Source organism: Ctenocephalides felis, unplaced genomic scaffold, assembly GCF_003426905.1.
Source record: "Ctenocephalides felis isolate EL2017-DRISC unplaced genomic scaffold, ASM342690v1 CF-g0.4_SCAFFOLD_01670, whole genome shotgun sequence".
Taxonomy (NCBI): Eukaryota; Metazoa; Arthropoda; class Insecta; order Siphonaptera; family Pulicidae; genus Ctenocephalides; species Ctenocephalides felis.
This window is the reverse complement of record NW_020537824.1, coordinates 1-15,411: the sequence shown is the minus strand read 5'-3', so window position 1 is coordinate 15,411 and position 15,411 is coordinate 1. Positions and strand designations below refer to the sequence as shown.

Genomic DNA, 15,411 nt, shown 5'->3' with positions numbered 1-15,411 from the left:
AAAATTTCTCGAAATTTTCATTACGGTACGAGAAGTACCAGTAATTTGCCCTCAGGCACGATGCCATACACCACTAGTTAATTTCTTATTAATATAAAAAAAAAAATGTTAGAGGTAGACAACCCTTATTAAAATATATTTTTGAAGTAAAACGAGTTTTATGAACTTGCCACTACCGCTTTAGAAAGATTAAAATAAAACAAGTTGATTCCAAAATTGTGAAAAAAAATTTGAGCTTGGACAACTTTAATGTTGACAAAATTGTATTTTAAAGTAAGATATAAACTTTTTCTTGAAGCTCAAAAATCTGAACTAAAATTATGTCAAAAATACTGAATGATTGAACGCATGCTAAAAAAAATAATTTAATTGCTAAGATGACTATAAAAATAGGGGTTGGCGATAAAAATTTAAATCACAAATCAATGTAGCCGTGGATATATAGCATTCTTAGTATATAACGATCAAAATATGATAATCCGACTAGCCTTAAAACAATGGTTGATAAAATTTTAAAGAACTGTCAATTTTTTGTACCGGAGTTTCCGATGCTCCTATAAAATAATTATGTATATAAAAGCATAATTTACATATGTATAACAATGTATACAATATATTGATTATAAAATTTCATGATAATAAAAATAACAAAGTGATTGCTTGATTCCCCAAACTCAAATTAAATCCACCCCTCCACCGCTCCTTGTTTTCCCTCAAATCTCTATAACTACCCCAACAGGCCCATTTTATCTGTTTAGCCCTAAATTTGCTTAATACCCTCTGTGCTATTAGTAGTATCGAGTCTTGTGGAATCCCTTAAATGCATCTGTATGCATATAGATAGATGCACAACATATAAACAAGCGAAGGTCTGGGGGGGGGGCTTATATGTCATATGTCGCATAAACGGTGCCATGTTCGTGACATATCATGTTCTGATTAAACACTACACGCGTATTGGATGTGCACTAGTCACTACTCTCGGTTACGACTAGAAAACGGTGGAGAGATTCTAAAACGGGTAGAAATAGATATAACTAGTGGTGTACGGCATCGTGCCTTAAGGCAAATTTCTGGAACTTCCCGTACCGTAATAAAATATTCGAGAAATTTTTTTAAACGTTTTCAAATATATTATTACAAATACTGTAACTTTCATTTTTTGCTATCTAGTTATATCTGAACAAATCAAAATCATGTAAATCATAAATCAAATTATCTCCAGAACATTAACATTCGTCATTTCATTTCGAATTTATTTAAATGGAAAAAAATAGTTGCCTAATTTACACAAAATTGAAAAAGTGCGCCCGTATAGTCACAGTCTAAACGCATTTGCAAATAATTCTGTGCGACATTTTGCTTATACTGTGCTTGGCTTGACGGCATTTTCACATTTTTCAATAGTTTTCAAAAAATGGAAAAGTGCTCCAGTGCAAAGACAGTCTAAACGCACTTGGGTAAACATTTGTACGAGAGAGTGACGCTTAGACTAGGCTTAGTCTGGGTAATTTATTGAATTTTTAATCCAAAATTACAAAAATATTTTATGGAAAATAAAAAAAAACGTTTTAATAATTTTTTATCTTCAAAAGCAATGTTTTGTCAATACAAGCAGAAAGTTTTCAAATCATTCAAATCGGACGCTTAGTTCTCTCAAAAACTGCCATTTTTTGCACATTTAGCTCTCTAATTCCGAAATGGCTGGCCTGCCTTTGTCAAAAACTCATCACCTCTTCTCCCAATAATTACAAATTGAATGCTTTTTAGATCATTCAAATCCGAAACTCTGTTCCTCAAAAACTCGGTTTGTATTTCTGCACTCTTTGCTCCGTATCTCCGTAACGTCTGGATCTGCCTTAGCCAAAAACTAATCACCTTTCTCCCAATCATTACAAATTGAATGTTTTTAGATCACGGTGGAGAGATTCTACAACTGCAGATATAAATTTAAAACCATTTTAAAACATTTAAATTTGAACATAAATATTAAATTCTCCAAAAAAATTGAAAATATTTTTTTTTGCATATCTTTACGTTTCAAACGATTCTGAACATTTTGGCACACCTTACTAGGAAAATATGTGTGTGTATATGGATACAATTTTGCGTCGACGATTTCGGGAGCCAGGATTAACCGATTTGAATGATTCAAGAGACAATCGACTCAAATTAATACATAGACGTACTGGTTAGTTTTTAGGATAAGCAGGTCCAGCCGTTTCGGAGACATGAAGCAAACTAAAGTAGGGGGCGCTAGGCATCGTTCCTTAAGGCAAATTGCTGGAACTTCCAGTACATAATTTTTTTTTTTTAAAAATTAACATTTTTGAAAAAAATTTACCCTGGAAAAAATAGATTTTGAGAAACTATAGATTTTTGACAAAAATTTACTTTTTTGAAAAAAAGACTTTATGAAAAAAAGTGTATTTTGAAATATTTTGGAAATTCTGAACTTATTTTTAAAGCAATCGTACTGCTTTAGCTGCATAGAGACGAAATGTCAAAGCGCGTAAGCGCCGCGTCGCCGTCTAACGGATAAACATTGGTACGGAATCCATAGGAATGCAAACAAAATTTATACTTATCGTTGAAATCTTTATAAAATATCTGATAATTTGATGTGCATTTGTCTAATGATCAATTTGACACCCAAATGGCTCATTTTTTAACTTTTTCCCTCATATCTCCGAAACCGCTAGACCTGCCTTTATGATAATTGATCAGTTCTTCATCTTTTTAATACAAGTAAAATGTTCTTTGAATCATTAAAATCGGACGCTCCGTTCTCTTAAAAACTGAGTTACCGTTTTCGGCACTTTTACCCCGTATCTTCGGAACGGCTAGACCTGCCTTCACCAAAAAACTAATCGTTATTTAAATCGGTTGATCGGTGTTCCGAAAGCGTCGACGAAAATTAGTATCCGCAAATACATACACATACACACACGCACACACACATACACACACACACATACATCCATTTTTTCTAAGGTATGCCAAAATGTTCAGAAACCTTTGAAACGTAAAGATATATAAAAATTTTCATTTCGATTTTTTGCGATTACTATAACTTGCCCTACGGGAAATTAAAAATAGTATAATCAAAAGAAATGATACACTATGTGTGTATAAGTATATATGTGTCTAAAGTGTATATGTAATGCTCATATATAGCATTTTTTCTTTGTTTTTGGATGTTATGTGTACGTCCTGAAAAAAAATTATTCAAGAAATAAAATTTGTAAATATAAATATTATACGAATTCCAAAACTACGGTTTTATCTCAGTACGTATATGTTTAGTATGTAAAGAATTTTTTGATAGTTCATTAAAAATTTATCAATTTTTGTTGATTATTGATTTTTAGTCCTCAATATTGAAAAACGGTACGAAAAGTTTCAGCAACTTGTATTAAGTTTGTCTTCTTACAACTACGAATTCTTCTATAACTACAGTTGAGAACCTCTGGCATCCGATATAAACTCTACTAACAGGAATAGAGACCCGTCTATGAGAGGCTTATATTTGCAATCTACAATACAAATTGCAAATTGTGCAACATGCGACGCTTTCAATTAAATCATATAACGGTATAGGATTACCAATGAACCAACCAACTAACCAACCAACCAACCTACCAACCCACTAACAACCGAGCAAAGGATATTCAGTATGACGTATGTGCCAATGCGTAGATTCGAATTATATAATATGTAACAGGACACGTTTTCCATATTTCGGAAAAATTAATTGAAAAGTTACGAAACGAACGGATGAAACGCCATGGATTTATTTTGTACAGGATAAACGGTGGAGTAAAGGATAAACGGTGGAGCAAAGTTGATTGGTATATTTTTATGAATAACAACTATGTGCACTAAGCCTAACGGCAGGTCTCATGCAAAACCTTCTAAAAATACTAAATTAATTATTCACCTATTATTTTTTTATTTAATTTTAATTTATTCCAAGTTTCCTTTTAGCAATCTGCTTAAAGTTAATCCATTGTTCTGTACGTGTTTTGTTTTTAACTCCGGCAACTTTCTTGCATTTTTTTCCCTCTGAGGTGTCATGTCTTTTGAGTCTGTAATTAATTTCAACACTTTAAGAATTCCTAACATCTTGCTAGTTCTATAGATAGAGAGCTGGTCGTAAAATAAGTAACAACTAGAATTTAAAAAACAAACTATTGCAGAAACTTTTTGATTCGTGTGAATTTACTTTAATTTATAACATACAGCCCTAAATTTTCACACTCCTTTTACAAACCCCTATTTAAAATGTTACTTTAGCAATCTAATTAGTTTTCATTCAGCTTTTAGTCAGTGAATGTTTTTTTTTCAATTTTCATCTTTAGTTTGGCAAAATGAAAATTATTTTTAATAAGGGTAGACCACATTTAGCACTTTTTTTATTACAATTTTTGAAAAATACATACAAACTTAAATGTTCACCGTGTTTCTTTTAAAAATATTTTTTTTCATTAAGGGTTGTACATTTCTATATCTATTTTTAAAAGTGCTGGTCCAAATTTTTTTACTTTATTTTATGATAATCCGAAAAAAAAACTACATGTAACTCTGAATTTTTATCCCTTCATAAATACCACTAAATCATTCATTTTTAAACTACCCTAAATTTCACTCTCCGACCATATTTTTCATAAATTCATTCATTTTTATATAAAATTATAATGTAAATATATACATAAATTTGAATTTTTATAAAAAAAGAGGTTTGAAAAGTAAAAAGTGACTTATAAACAAGAAAATGCTTATCAAAATGCTTTTTACTATCTAATTGATAAGAATTAGGATTTAGCGTTGAAAAAAAATGAAGCCCTATGAGTAATACTGTTTTTATCCATTTGAATGAAGAGACGCTATAGACTCTTATTTAGTTGGTGATTCAAGTTATTTTAACAAAATGATTTTTGAAACATTGTTTAGTATTACTTGAAATTCACAAAACAAAGAGGTATCATTTCTTTTGTTTATACTGTTTTTGTTCATTTAAATGAAGCATGATTCGGCAAAGCGTCTCTGACACTATCGACTCTTATTTACTGAATCAAGTTATTTTAACAAAATGATTTTTTGAAATATTTTAAAATTACTTGAAATTTTTACAAAACAAAGAGGTATCATTTCTTTTGTTAATACTTGTTGTTGTCTATTTGAATGATGCGTGATTCAGCAAAACGTCTCTAAAACGCTATAAACTCCTATTTAGTGAATCAAGTTATTTCAACACAATGATTTTTGAAACATTGTTTATATTACATAAAAAATTTTACAAAGCAAAGAGGTGTCATTTCTTTTGTTTATACTGTTTTTGTCCATTTGAATGAAGCATGTTTCAGCAAAGCGTCTCTAAGACGAACTTTTATTTAGTAAATCAAGTTATTTCAACGAAATATTTTTTGAAATATTTTAATATTATATTATTATTTTTACTATGTGGGATTCTTTAATCTTAATTAATAATGTTTTTGCTTTATTATATATTTGAAATAAGATTTTTGTCGATTTTTTTAAGTCAATTTATTCAAAATGTTTAATAATTATTTAGAATATTGATTTGGGTGTTCCGCAGAGATCGATTTCAGGCCCACTTCTTTTCTCATGTAAATATATTAAAATATACATATAAATATTTTTTAGTTTTTATTTCAATGAATTATTTTTTAAATGTAACTAAATTAACGTCAACTTTGCAATTATTTCACGATATTAGTAATTCCATCGCTGCAAAAGTGATATTCTACAAAATAAATAAATTTCTATATATAATTAGGTTTGTTTTAGTATATATGTGTGTATGTATATATATATATATATATATATATACATACAAACTAAGTTCATTTACAGCGTTTATTAATTAATTATAATTAATTATACATCTTCCACCCCCAATGAGAGTATTTTTCTCAATTAACATATTTTTACGAGTCACGTAAACATCTTCTTCGCCTATTCACATTTTTTTTCTTTTCTGTTTCTTACTGTGAATAATAAATTATTTTGCCTTTAACGGAGTATAATGCCTCGTGTCATAGGTGAGGTGATTTATTACATGCTGAATAAGTCATAGTATGAGAGCTGGTGGGACCAGTTGATGGACGATAAATATTTTTAACATTTGTACTTGAAATAATATTGTTAGATAAGTCTTCTTTGTATACAAACGTGCAAATTTTTCGAAAAGAGATTTTCAAAAAATTTTAAACTTTTTTTAAACATTTCCAAGGTTTTCAAAAACATTTAAAAAAATTAAATAATTTATAAGGATTTCAAAAAAAATTCTAAGATTTTAGTTTCAGAATTAGTTTGCAAGTTGTTTATGTAAGTTTTTCCAAAAGTTTCTAAGCTACCCAGGAAGCTTGTAAGTTTTCCTTAAAGTTTCTAAGCTTGTCAGAGAGTTTTTAAGCCTCTAAGAAAAAAACTCAAGCACTACGCAAAGCTTTCAAGCCCTCCAGAAAGTTTTCAATCTCTCCAGAAAGTTTTCAATCCCTCCATAAAGTTTTCAATCCTTCCAGAAAGTTTTCAAGCCCTCCAGAACGTTTTCAAGCCCTCCAGAACGTTTTCAATCCCTCCAGAACGTTTTCAATCCCTCCAGAACGTTTTCAAGCCCTCCAGAACGTTTTCAAGCCCTCCAAAACGTTTTCAAGCCCTCCAGAAAGTTACCAAGCCCTCCAGAACGTTTTCAAGCCCTCCAGAACGTTTTCAAGCCCTCTCCAGAACGTTTTCAAGCCCTCTCCAGAACGTTTTCAAGCCCTCTCCAGAACGTTTTCAAGCCCTTTCCAGAACGTTTTCAAGCCCTCCAGCAAATTTTCAAGCCCCCCAGCAAATTTTCAAGCGCTCCAGAATGTTTTCAAGCCCTCTCCAGAACGATTTCAAGCCCTCTCCAGAACGATTTCAAGCCCTCCAGAACGATTCCAAGCCCTCTTCAGAACGATTTCAAGCCCTCCAGAACGATTCCAAGCCCTCTTCAGAACGATTCCAAGCCCTCTTCAGAACGGTTTCAAGCCCTCTCCAAAACGTTTTCAAGCCCTCTCCAGAACGTTTTCAAGCCCTCTCCAGAACGTTTTCAAGCCACCCAGAAAGTTTTCAAGCCCTCCAGCAAATTTTCAAGCCCTCCAGAAAGCTTTAAAGCCCTCCAGAAAGTTTTCAGTCGCTCAAGAAAGTTTTCAAGCACTCGAGAAAGTTAGAAATTTCTCTAAAAAACTAAAAATTCTCAAAACAATCTTTTTTTTCCATTGCAAACTTTTATAAACATCCAATTAATTTCACGGAAATTATGTTTAATAGCCTTGCACTCTTAGTTTGTTTCTTAATTCTAATGATTCTTATTATTTTACCACCAGCTCTCTGTCTATAAAACTAGCAAGATGTTAGGAATTCTTAAAGTGTTAAAATTAATTACAGACTCAAAAGACATGACACCTCAAAGGGAAAAAAATGCAAGAAAGTTGCCGGAGTTAAAAACAAAACACGTTTGAAACAATGGATTAACTTTAAGCAGATTGTTAAGAGGAAACTGAAAATGAAATAGATCGAAAAAATATTTTAATAAAATATAAAAATGAATTTTATAATTTTTAGCTTACTGCATCATCGAAGATTCTGTTATCATACCATTAATTTCATTTTTGTTTATATGTAAAATGCGCCTGATCGCACCGCAAATAACATTTTTATAATTTTCACTAGTATAATATAACGTTGTCATGACAACGCTATTTTATAAGGTCAGTTATGGCAGAATTGGCCCATATTTTTTTTTTTTTTTGAATTTTGTAGAAGTGATGCATTGCAACTGTTATCAGTTATTTATATAATTATCTAAAATAAATAAATTACCTGCGACATCTAATAAAGTTGCATTTGAAGAACAGCTGACAAAATGTGGGTAGAATGCAACCATAACAATTCCACCATTTTCAGCCTAAAAATAATAAAAAAATTGTTTTAATCATTTATATTTTTTTAACTATGTTACGGATCTATCCTCGTATGAGTTAGTAGTAAAAAACTGTCTTAAAACTATGTATTTGCAGTGCCATCAGGCGTTTTTTTACATAAAATCTAACCTATAAAACGCACAAACGTAAAAGCATAGTCCTAGTTATATTTTTATAACGTAGGTTTTATATAAAAATAATATTTATTTCACTTTAATACAGTTATTTCATTATATTATAATACTTTATTATTATCAAATTATACAATTGTATGATATGTGATTGAATATTAATTAAAGAATCCGAAATGAAAATCAGAGCACGACCTATATATAGGGTTACATATTTAATCTAGTACGCTTTGATTATAATACATATTGATTGAATGGTAAATGGATATCTTATTGATATATATATAATTGGAAGTTATGATTATAAAATATGCTGATTGAATAAGTAAATGTATTAATTAATTATTAATATATATAACTTCCTGATGTCTTTTTAATAACACATACGTGAAGTTAGGTTTTGTGTATAAAATTTCTTATCGCACAGCAAGGACGTAGTTTTTTGACAATTTTGACTATCAACTCATACGAAGATAGACCCCAAAAATAGCATTACCATGAAATTTCAATTTTACTAAACAATATTTAAATGGCTTATCATTATCCTTACCAGTTTTTTGAGAATGTAGTCAGGGACATTCCTAGAGTTGTTACACAATTGATGGGCTGAAGAGTGCGAAAAAATAACAGGGGCTTCCGTTTGTCTCAAAGTTGCCAACATAACACGTTGGGACACGTGAGACAGGTCCACCAACATGCCCAGACGATTCATTTCTCTTATAACAGCCTGAAAAAAAGAAATTGATTCATCATAATACATTTTATATAAGAAGGAAATGGAAGGAATTCAAGTCACAAAAAAGAAAACACAAGACAAAACATTGAGAAGTGAAATATGTACCAAATTCTTGGGAATATTCCCAACACATGTCCTTCACCCATTATCCTGCCCTATTGAATATTCCGCCGGTTATCAAACTTAACTAGTTACGGTGGAGAGACCATCAGACCATCAGACACTTGACTCGACTTCTCTCCACCAGAATCGACTCTAGTTCGCCGACTTATCGTGGAGTTTGTGCAGCAAGCAACATTTGCAAGTTAACACAATTTGCTCAGCAAACACTGTGAGCAATTTCTATTGTGTTTCACTAACAAAGATATTGTTAAATGTGCACGACGACGCGCAAACTTTATGCACTTATCTATGCACGAGACGGTGGAGCGGTGGAGCGATGGTGCATCTATTTGGATGACACGATGACGGTGGAGAACATTTCGACTACAGGATAATAGAAAAATGGGACATGATGTTGGTAAAAATTATATTAAAATATATATAAATATTAGGGAAATGGGTTCTTGAGTATATTTGTGTTACACCACAAAATACAGAACAAGTTAAACCACTCAACTTGCTTTCGTTTTGTTGATACTCCGTTTGGACTTGACGTTGAGTTTTAGGATACCCTGTACCTATATATATATATATATATATATATATATATATATATAAATATATATATATATATATATATATATATATTATATGAATGTATGATTCATTTATGTATGATATGCGTGTATGGTTATAGCAGATTTAATTGAAGCCTTTTGATGTGAAATATGTCGGAAAATTGTATTTTCGGCGTGTTGCGAATATTTTGAAACACGCGAATGTACAGAGGCAGAGTCGTATTTATCAATAATAATGATAATAATTTTATGTCTACCCTGTACCACTATTTTATATTTTAACAAATGTTATTTCATGTAAATCTTACTAAGTTTACGACTTTTCATTATAATTCAGCATTTTTCATTTTAGTTTTGTCAGTTCATATTTTTTTAAGAATTCATTACCTATTTTATTTGAAAATTATATTAATAATCATTATTATTTATTATTATATTATTTTTTTAAATAATTCTTAATTACAGTATATTAGCTATTATTTGCTGATTATCTACCTGCCTACCTGTCTACTTGTTTACCTATTTAACTGACTATCTGACTATTTTTTTACCTGTTTACCTGATTACTTTTTTATCTATTTATCTTTTCACCTCTCAACTTGTATAGAAATTTTTATATATTTTTATATATTTAACCTTCTACCTTTATATTTGTCGATTTTTCTACCTGTCTATCTTTTTTGTCAGTTAACTTGTCCACCGATTTATTTTTGTAGTTTTCATCCGTCTACGTGGTTTTTGCTCGATCTAAATTCAAAATTGACTACCTGTCTGCTCGTTTATTTTTTTACCTGTCTATGATAGTACCAATCTACCTAACTGCCTATCTTTTATCTATATGTAATTACCTACATATTTACCTGTCTTCCTTTATACCTGTCAACCTATCTGTATGTTTTTCTTTGTGTACATCTGATTAACCAGTCTTTTTATTTACCAGTCTACCAGTTTGTCAACCTGTCTATCATTTTACTACATAGCAGACTATTTTTCTATATTTTTATTTGTTAACCTGATTGCCAATCTATCTGCTTAGGTGTACACCTCTATACCTTCTTACTCGCCTAACTGTTTGCCTGTAAACTTGTCTAATTTCTCAATCTGTTTAATTTATCATCCTGTCTAATTTGCCAATTTGGCTTATTTGTCAACGTAGTTAATTTGTAAACCTAGTTAATTTGTAAACCTAGCTAATTTGTGAACCTAGCTAATTTGTAAACTTGTCTAATTTGTCAAGATATCCAAAATGTTAAACTGTCTAAGTGGTTAACTTGTTCAAATTTTTAACTTGTCTAATTTGTTAATCAGTCCAAATCAACCAGTATAAATGGTCAATTTGTTTAAATTGTCAACCTGTCCAAATTGTCACCTTGTCTAAATTGGCAACCTGTCGAAATTGTCAAGCCACCCAAAATGTCAACCTGTCTAAATTTTGAACCTGTCAAAATTCTCAACCTGTCGAAATTCTCAACCTGTCGAAATTCTCAACCTGTCAAAATTCTCAACCTGTCCGAATTGTCAAATTGTTTAATCTATTAATCTGTTCACATAGACAACTTGTCCAAAATGTCAACCTGTCTAAATTTTGCACCTGTCTAAATTTTGAACCTGTCTAAATCTTGAACCTGTCTAAATTTTGAACCTGTCTAAATTTTGAACCTGTCTAAATTTTGAACATGTGTAAATTTTGAATCTGTCTAAATTTTGCATCTATCTAAATTTTGAACCTGTCTAATTTGTTAACCTGTCTAATTTGTTAATCTGTCTTAATTTTGAACCTGTCTCAAATTTAAATATGTCTAAAATTTGAACCTGTGAGAATTTTGAATCTGTCTAAAATTTGAATCTGTGTGAATTTTGAATCTGTCTAAATTTCGAATTTTTTGAATTTAAATTTTGAACCTGTCTAATTTGTCATCCTGTCTACCTGCCAACCGCTCTAACTATGCACCTGTCTATATGTTTAATTATTAACCAATCTGTATGTCTTTGTGTACATTAATAGATATTTATTTGTCTACCTCTACGCCTATATATCTACCAATTTATATTTTAATTACATTTTTCTGTCTACCTGTATACCTGTATACTTGTATGTCTGTATTTCTCTCTCCTTGTCTACCTGTCAACAAATTATTCGATTTGTATTTAAATCCATAATAATTATTTGTAATGATCATTTTTTATCACCTAATATCAATTTGATAAATTTTATTGCTGCAACTGCAAAACTTGCAGACCTGCCTCCTCAAAAATGAAGTCAAATTTTTATTCAGTCACTACAAGTAAAATATTGTTTTGAGACATTCGAGTCGATGTTCCGTTTTCTCAAACTGTGGCACTTTTTGTTCTGCATCTCACAAACAGGTAGACCTGCCTTTATTAAAAAACGAATCAGAACACTTACCCATCAATATAAATCAATTTATTTCTAATTCTAATGAATTATTCTAATCGGTTAATGCGTGCGCCCGAAATCATCGACGAAACATTGTATTTCATTATTTACTCATAATAAGTTTACTCATGATTTTTTATATAAGCTTACTCACGATTTTTGTTATAATTTTATTATTACCAATCCACCCCTGTTTCCCATTCCACCAAACTCGCATATTTCACGTGCACTGACGATACACGAGCATATCACGGTCGTTTGTTTAGGGGCCTCACATCGGGAATTCCCCTAATTTCTGAACATTTTGTATCGTCGGTTCTCTTCAGTACTACAGATGATACATATATATATATATTATGCATTATTATTAAACGAGAGACTGTGGTACGACCTACAACAATGATGATACGATATGATTCAAGGCCCTTATTATAACCCTTATTATACAATATATTATATTATAAGCACATTTGTATTGCGATTGTAATATATTTATTATCTTTATGTATGCGGTGGAGAGATTTGTTACGCACGGTGGAGAGATGTAATTATGAGCGAAATTTGTATTTAAGGTAATTGAAATGTATTTAGACTTATTTTTGGATGAAATTGCTGTCTTACAATATTATTTGTCTGTAAAGTAAGAAGAAGCATTGATTTTTTTATCTATTTAATTATAACATGGATGTATTCTTCATAATTGAAAGTACATTTATCCCTGATTGAGATAAATGAAATCGTTCCCATATATGCGAATATAATGTGTTCTTCCATTCTATATTAAATGTAAAATTACATTATCTTCGAAGCCGATCTTAAATTTATATTTCATTTTGCAAAAGATAATTCTGCTCGTTGAGCAAGAGAACCTCACTTCATATGTGAAAAGAGCAGTGATGGCCAAACTAATATATTTCGGACAAATATTAAAAACACAAAAGTGTTAAACGCATTTTACTTACGCATAATTTAAAAAATATCACTATTTAGATCAAAATTGTCAAAATTTCATATAAATTGTTACTCTTATCTATCAAAATCAATGGAGGCTTATACATCAAATGGTTTTGACAGATGATGCTCAATTACATTTAACAGTATAGATAAGAATAACCATTTATATAAATTTTGATCTAAGTTATGCGTAAGTAAAATGCGTTAATGTATAATTTATAATTATATATTGATTTATACACTACTAGGCATTTATATATGGGGTCAGTGTATTTGAAAAATGGATATATACATTTTTATATCGATTTACAAATGCTTTGACATTTATATATAGGGTCAGTATATTAGAAAAATGAATATATACATTTATAAATTGATTTATACACGATTTGGCATTTATATACTCAACCAGTATATTAAAAAAAATGATAAATACATTTATATATTGATTTGAAATATTTGAAAACATACAAACATACATTCTTATCTATCAAAATCAATGGCGGCTCATACGTCAAATGTCAAATGGTTTTGACAGATGATGCTCAATTACATTTAATAGTATGTTTTAGAAAACATACTATTTTGTTATGTATGTTAAGGCTCTAAAACGGCTGAACGGATTTGACCACATTTTGTCTTGAAAAAATCGTGATAATCCAGAAAATGTGGGAAAGGTGAAATATTGTTTCGAAAGCGCATAGAAACTTTGCCTTTGAAAAAGAAAATTGGGAATTTTTGTAGGAGCGTAATTTAAATGAAACAGTAGACAACGGCTCATACGTCAAATGTCAAATGTCAAATGTTTTAGACAGATAATGTTCAATTACATTTAATAGTATTATAGTGTATATTATAGAAACAATGGACGGCAGCTCATACGTCAAATGTTAAATGTTTCTGATAAATGATGTTCAATTACATTTATTAGTATTATAGTATATATTACAGAAACAATGGACGGCAGCTCATACGTCAAATGTCAAATGTTTCTGACCAATGATGTTCAATTACATTTAATAGTATGGTTTTAGAAAAATATTATTTTATTGTAGTACGCAATTTTATTTGTAGTTTTACTTATAAACATAAAATATTATTAAACGTGTCGCAAATAATATTAGAAACCTAAAATATCTAGTTCTTTGAAATGTTAATATAGCTAGTGGTGTATGACATCGTGTCTTAAGACAAATTGCTAGAACTTCCCATACCGTAATAAAATATTCGAGAAATTTGAACGTTTTCAAATATATTATTACAAATACTGTAACTTTCACTAATAACTTTACTTTAACAATTGCCATTACATTTCGAATTTAATTTCAAAAAAATTTTGAAAGTTGCTTAATTCGTACAAAATTGAAAAAGTGCGCCCATATAGTCACAGTCTAAACGCATTTGCAAATAATTCTGTGCGACATTTTCAATTGTACTGTGCTTAGCTTGGCGGCATTTTCACATTTTCAATAGTTTTCACAGAATTGGAAAAGTTCTCCAGCACATTTACAATCTAAACGCACTTGTGAAAACATTTGTACCAGAGTGGCGCTTAGACTGTGCTCAGCCTGGGTAATTTTTTGAATTTTTAATGCAAAATTACAAAAATATTTTATAGAAAATAAAAAAGATGTATTAATTTTTTATACTCAAAAGCAATTGTTTTGTCAATACAAGCAGACAGTTTTTTAATTTATGTAACTGACAGTAATCACATTTCACTTCAGTATTTCTATTAATACTTGAATACTTGAATCTCATTAATTTCTGGCTCTATTTTTAAAGTTTTTGGCCACAACTGTTTAGAATATTCCCATTATATACAAAGTGTTATATATGCAAATAAGTGTGTATAAACTTTAATGGCGCAGTCTCGATTTACGAGCAAAATGAATTATGTTAGGGAAACGTGGAGTTAATCAAAACGTTTAAAATAATAGAACTAAGGGTTTCATTTAGAACCAGAACTGGAATAAACTAGAGGTATATGGCATCGTGGATAGAGATAATAATAATGTTCAGAATTAATAAAAATATTTATTTCTTGAATGACTTTTTTGACTTCCGAAAATATTTTTTTTTGCATTTCTCGACGTTTTGAAGGTTTGTCATTTTTAAGGTTCCTATTAGGGTTTATACAAAAACCGACATTTCAGAAAACCGGTTTTCGAATTTTAATTTTACTAAAAACCGGTTTTAACCGGTTTTAACCAGTTTTCGAATTTTATATAGAAAATAATTTTTTTCTCGAATTTTCTGTCATTTATCCGCAAATTTAGTGTGATTTAGAGCAGTATTTGACAGAATTTATTTATTGTTAAATTTCATAGATAGTAAACAAAATTATTTTAATTTTAATTAGTAGAACTAAAATATAATAGTTTATCTTGATTAAATAACTTTGAAAATAATTATTCGTTATTCATGCATCATTTTCACATATAAGAATGAAAATATTTTTATAATAGTGAAAGGAAAGTTTTCGAGTAAATAAAAATCAAATAATTTTTAAAAAATAAAAAAATCATTAAATTAAAAAAAA

The 15,411-nt window shown here is 29.9% G+C and overlaps 1 protein-coding gene across 1 annotated transcript; it reads right to left on the bottom strand.

The window, feature by feature from the left end:
• Positions 1-3,966: 3,966 nt before the first annotated feature.
• LOC113374290 (dipeptidase 1-like) lies at positions 3,967-8,813 on the bottom strand. Its single transcript, XM_026614407.1, has 3 exons — positions 8,652-8,813; positions 7,870-7,954; positions 3,967-4,088 (listed from the first exon to the last, which is right to left on the bottom strand). Exons 1-3 carry the CDS (start codon positions 8,811-8,813, stop codon positions 3,967-3,969), a joined length of 369 nt encoding a protein of 122 aa, XP_026470192.1.
• Between the last annotated feature and the right edge of the window lie 6,598 nt (positions 8,814-15,411).

Bases quoted from the DNA above. Each gene is read 5' to 3' on its own strand.
- LOC113374290 (XM_026614407.1), bottom strand. From the start codon at position 8,813: ATGAATCGTCTGGGCATGTTGGTGGACCTGTCTCACGTGTCCCAACGT. The intron at 7,955-8,651 runs GTAAGGATAATG...TATTATTTTTAG, and splicing joins ACTACATTCTCAAAAAACTG to GCTGAAAATGGTGGAATTGT. The intron at 4,089-7,869 runs GTAATTTATTTA...AATTAATTACAG, and splicing joins AACTTTATTAGATGTCGCAG to ACTCAAAAGACATGACACCT.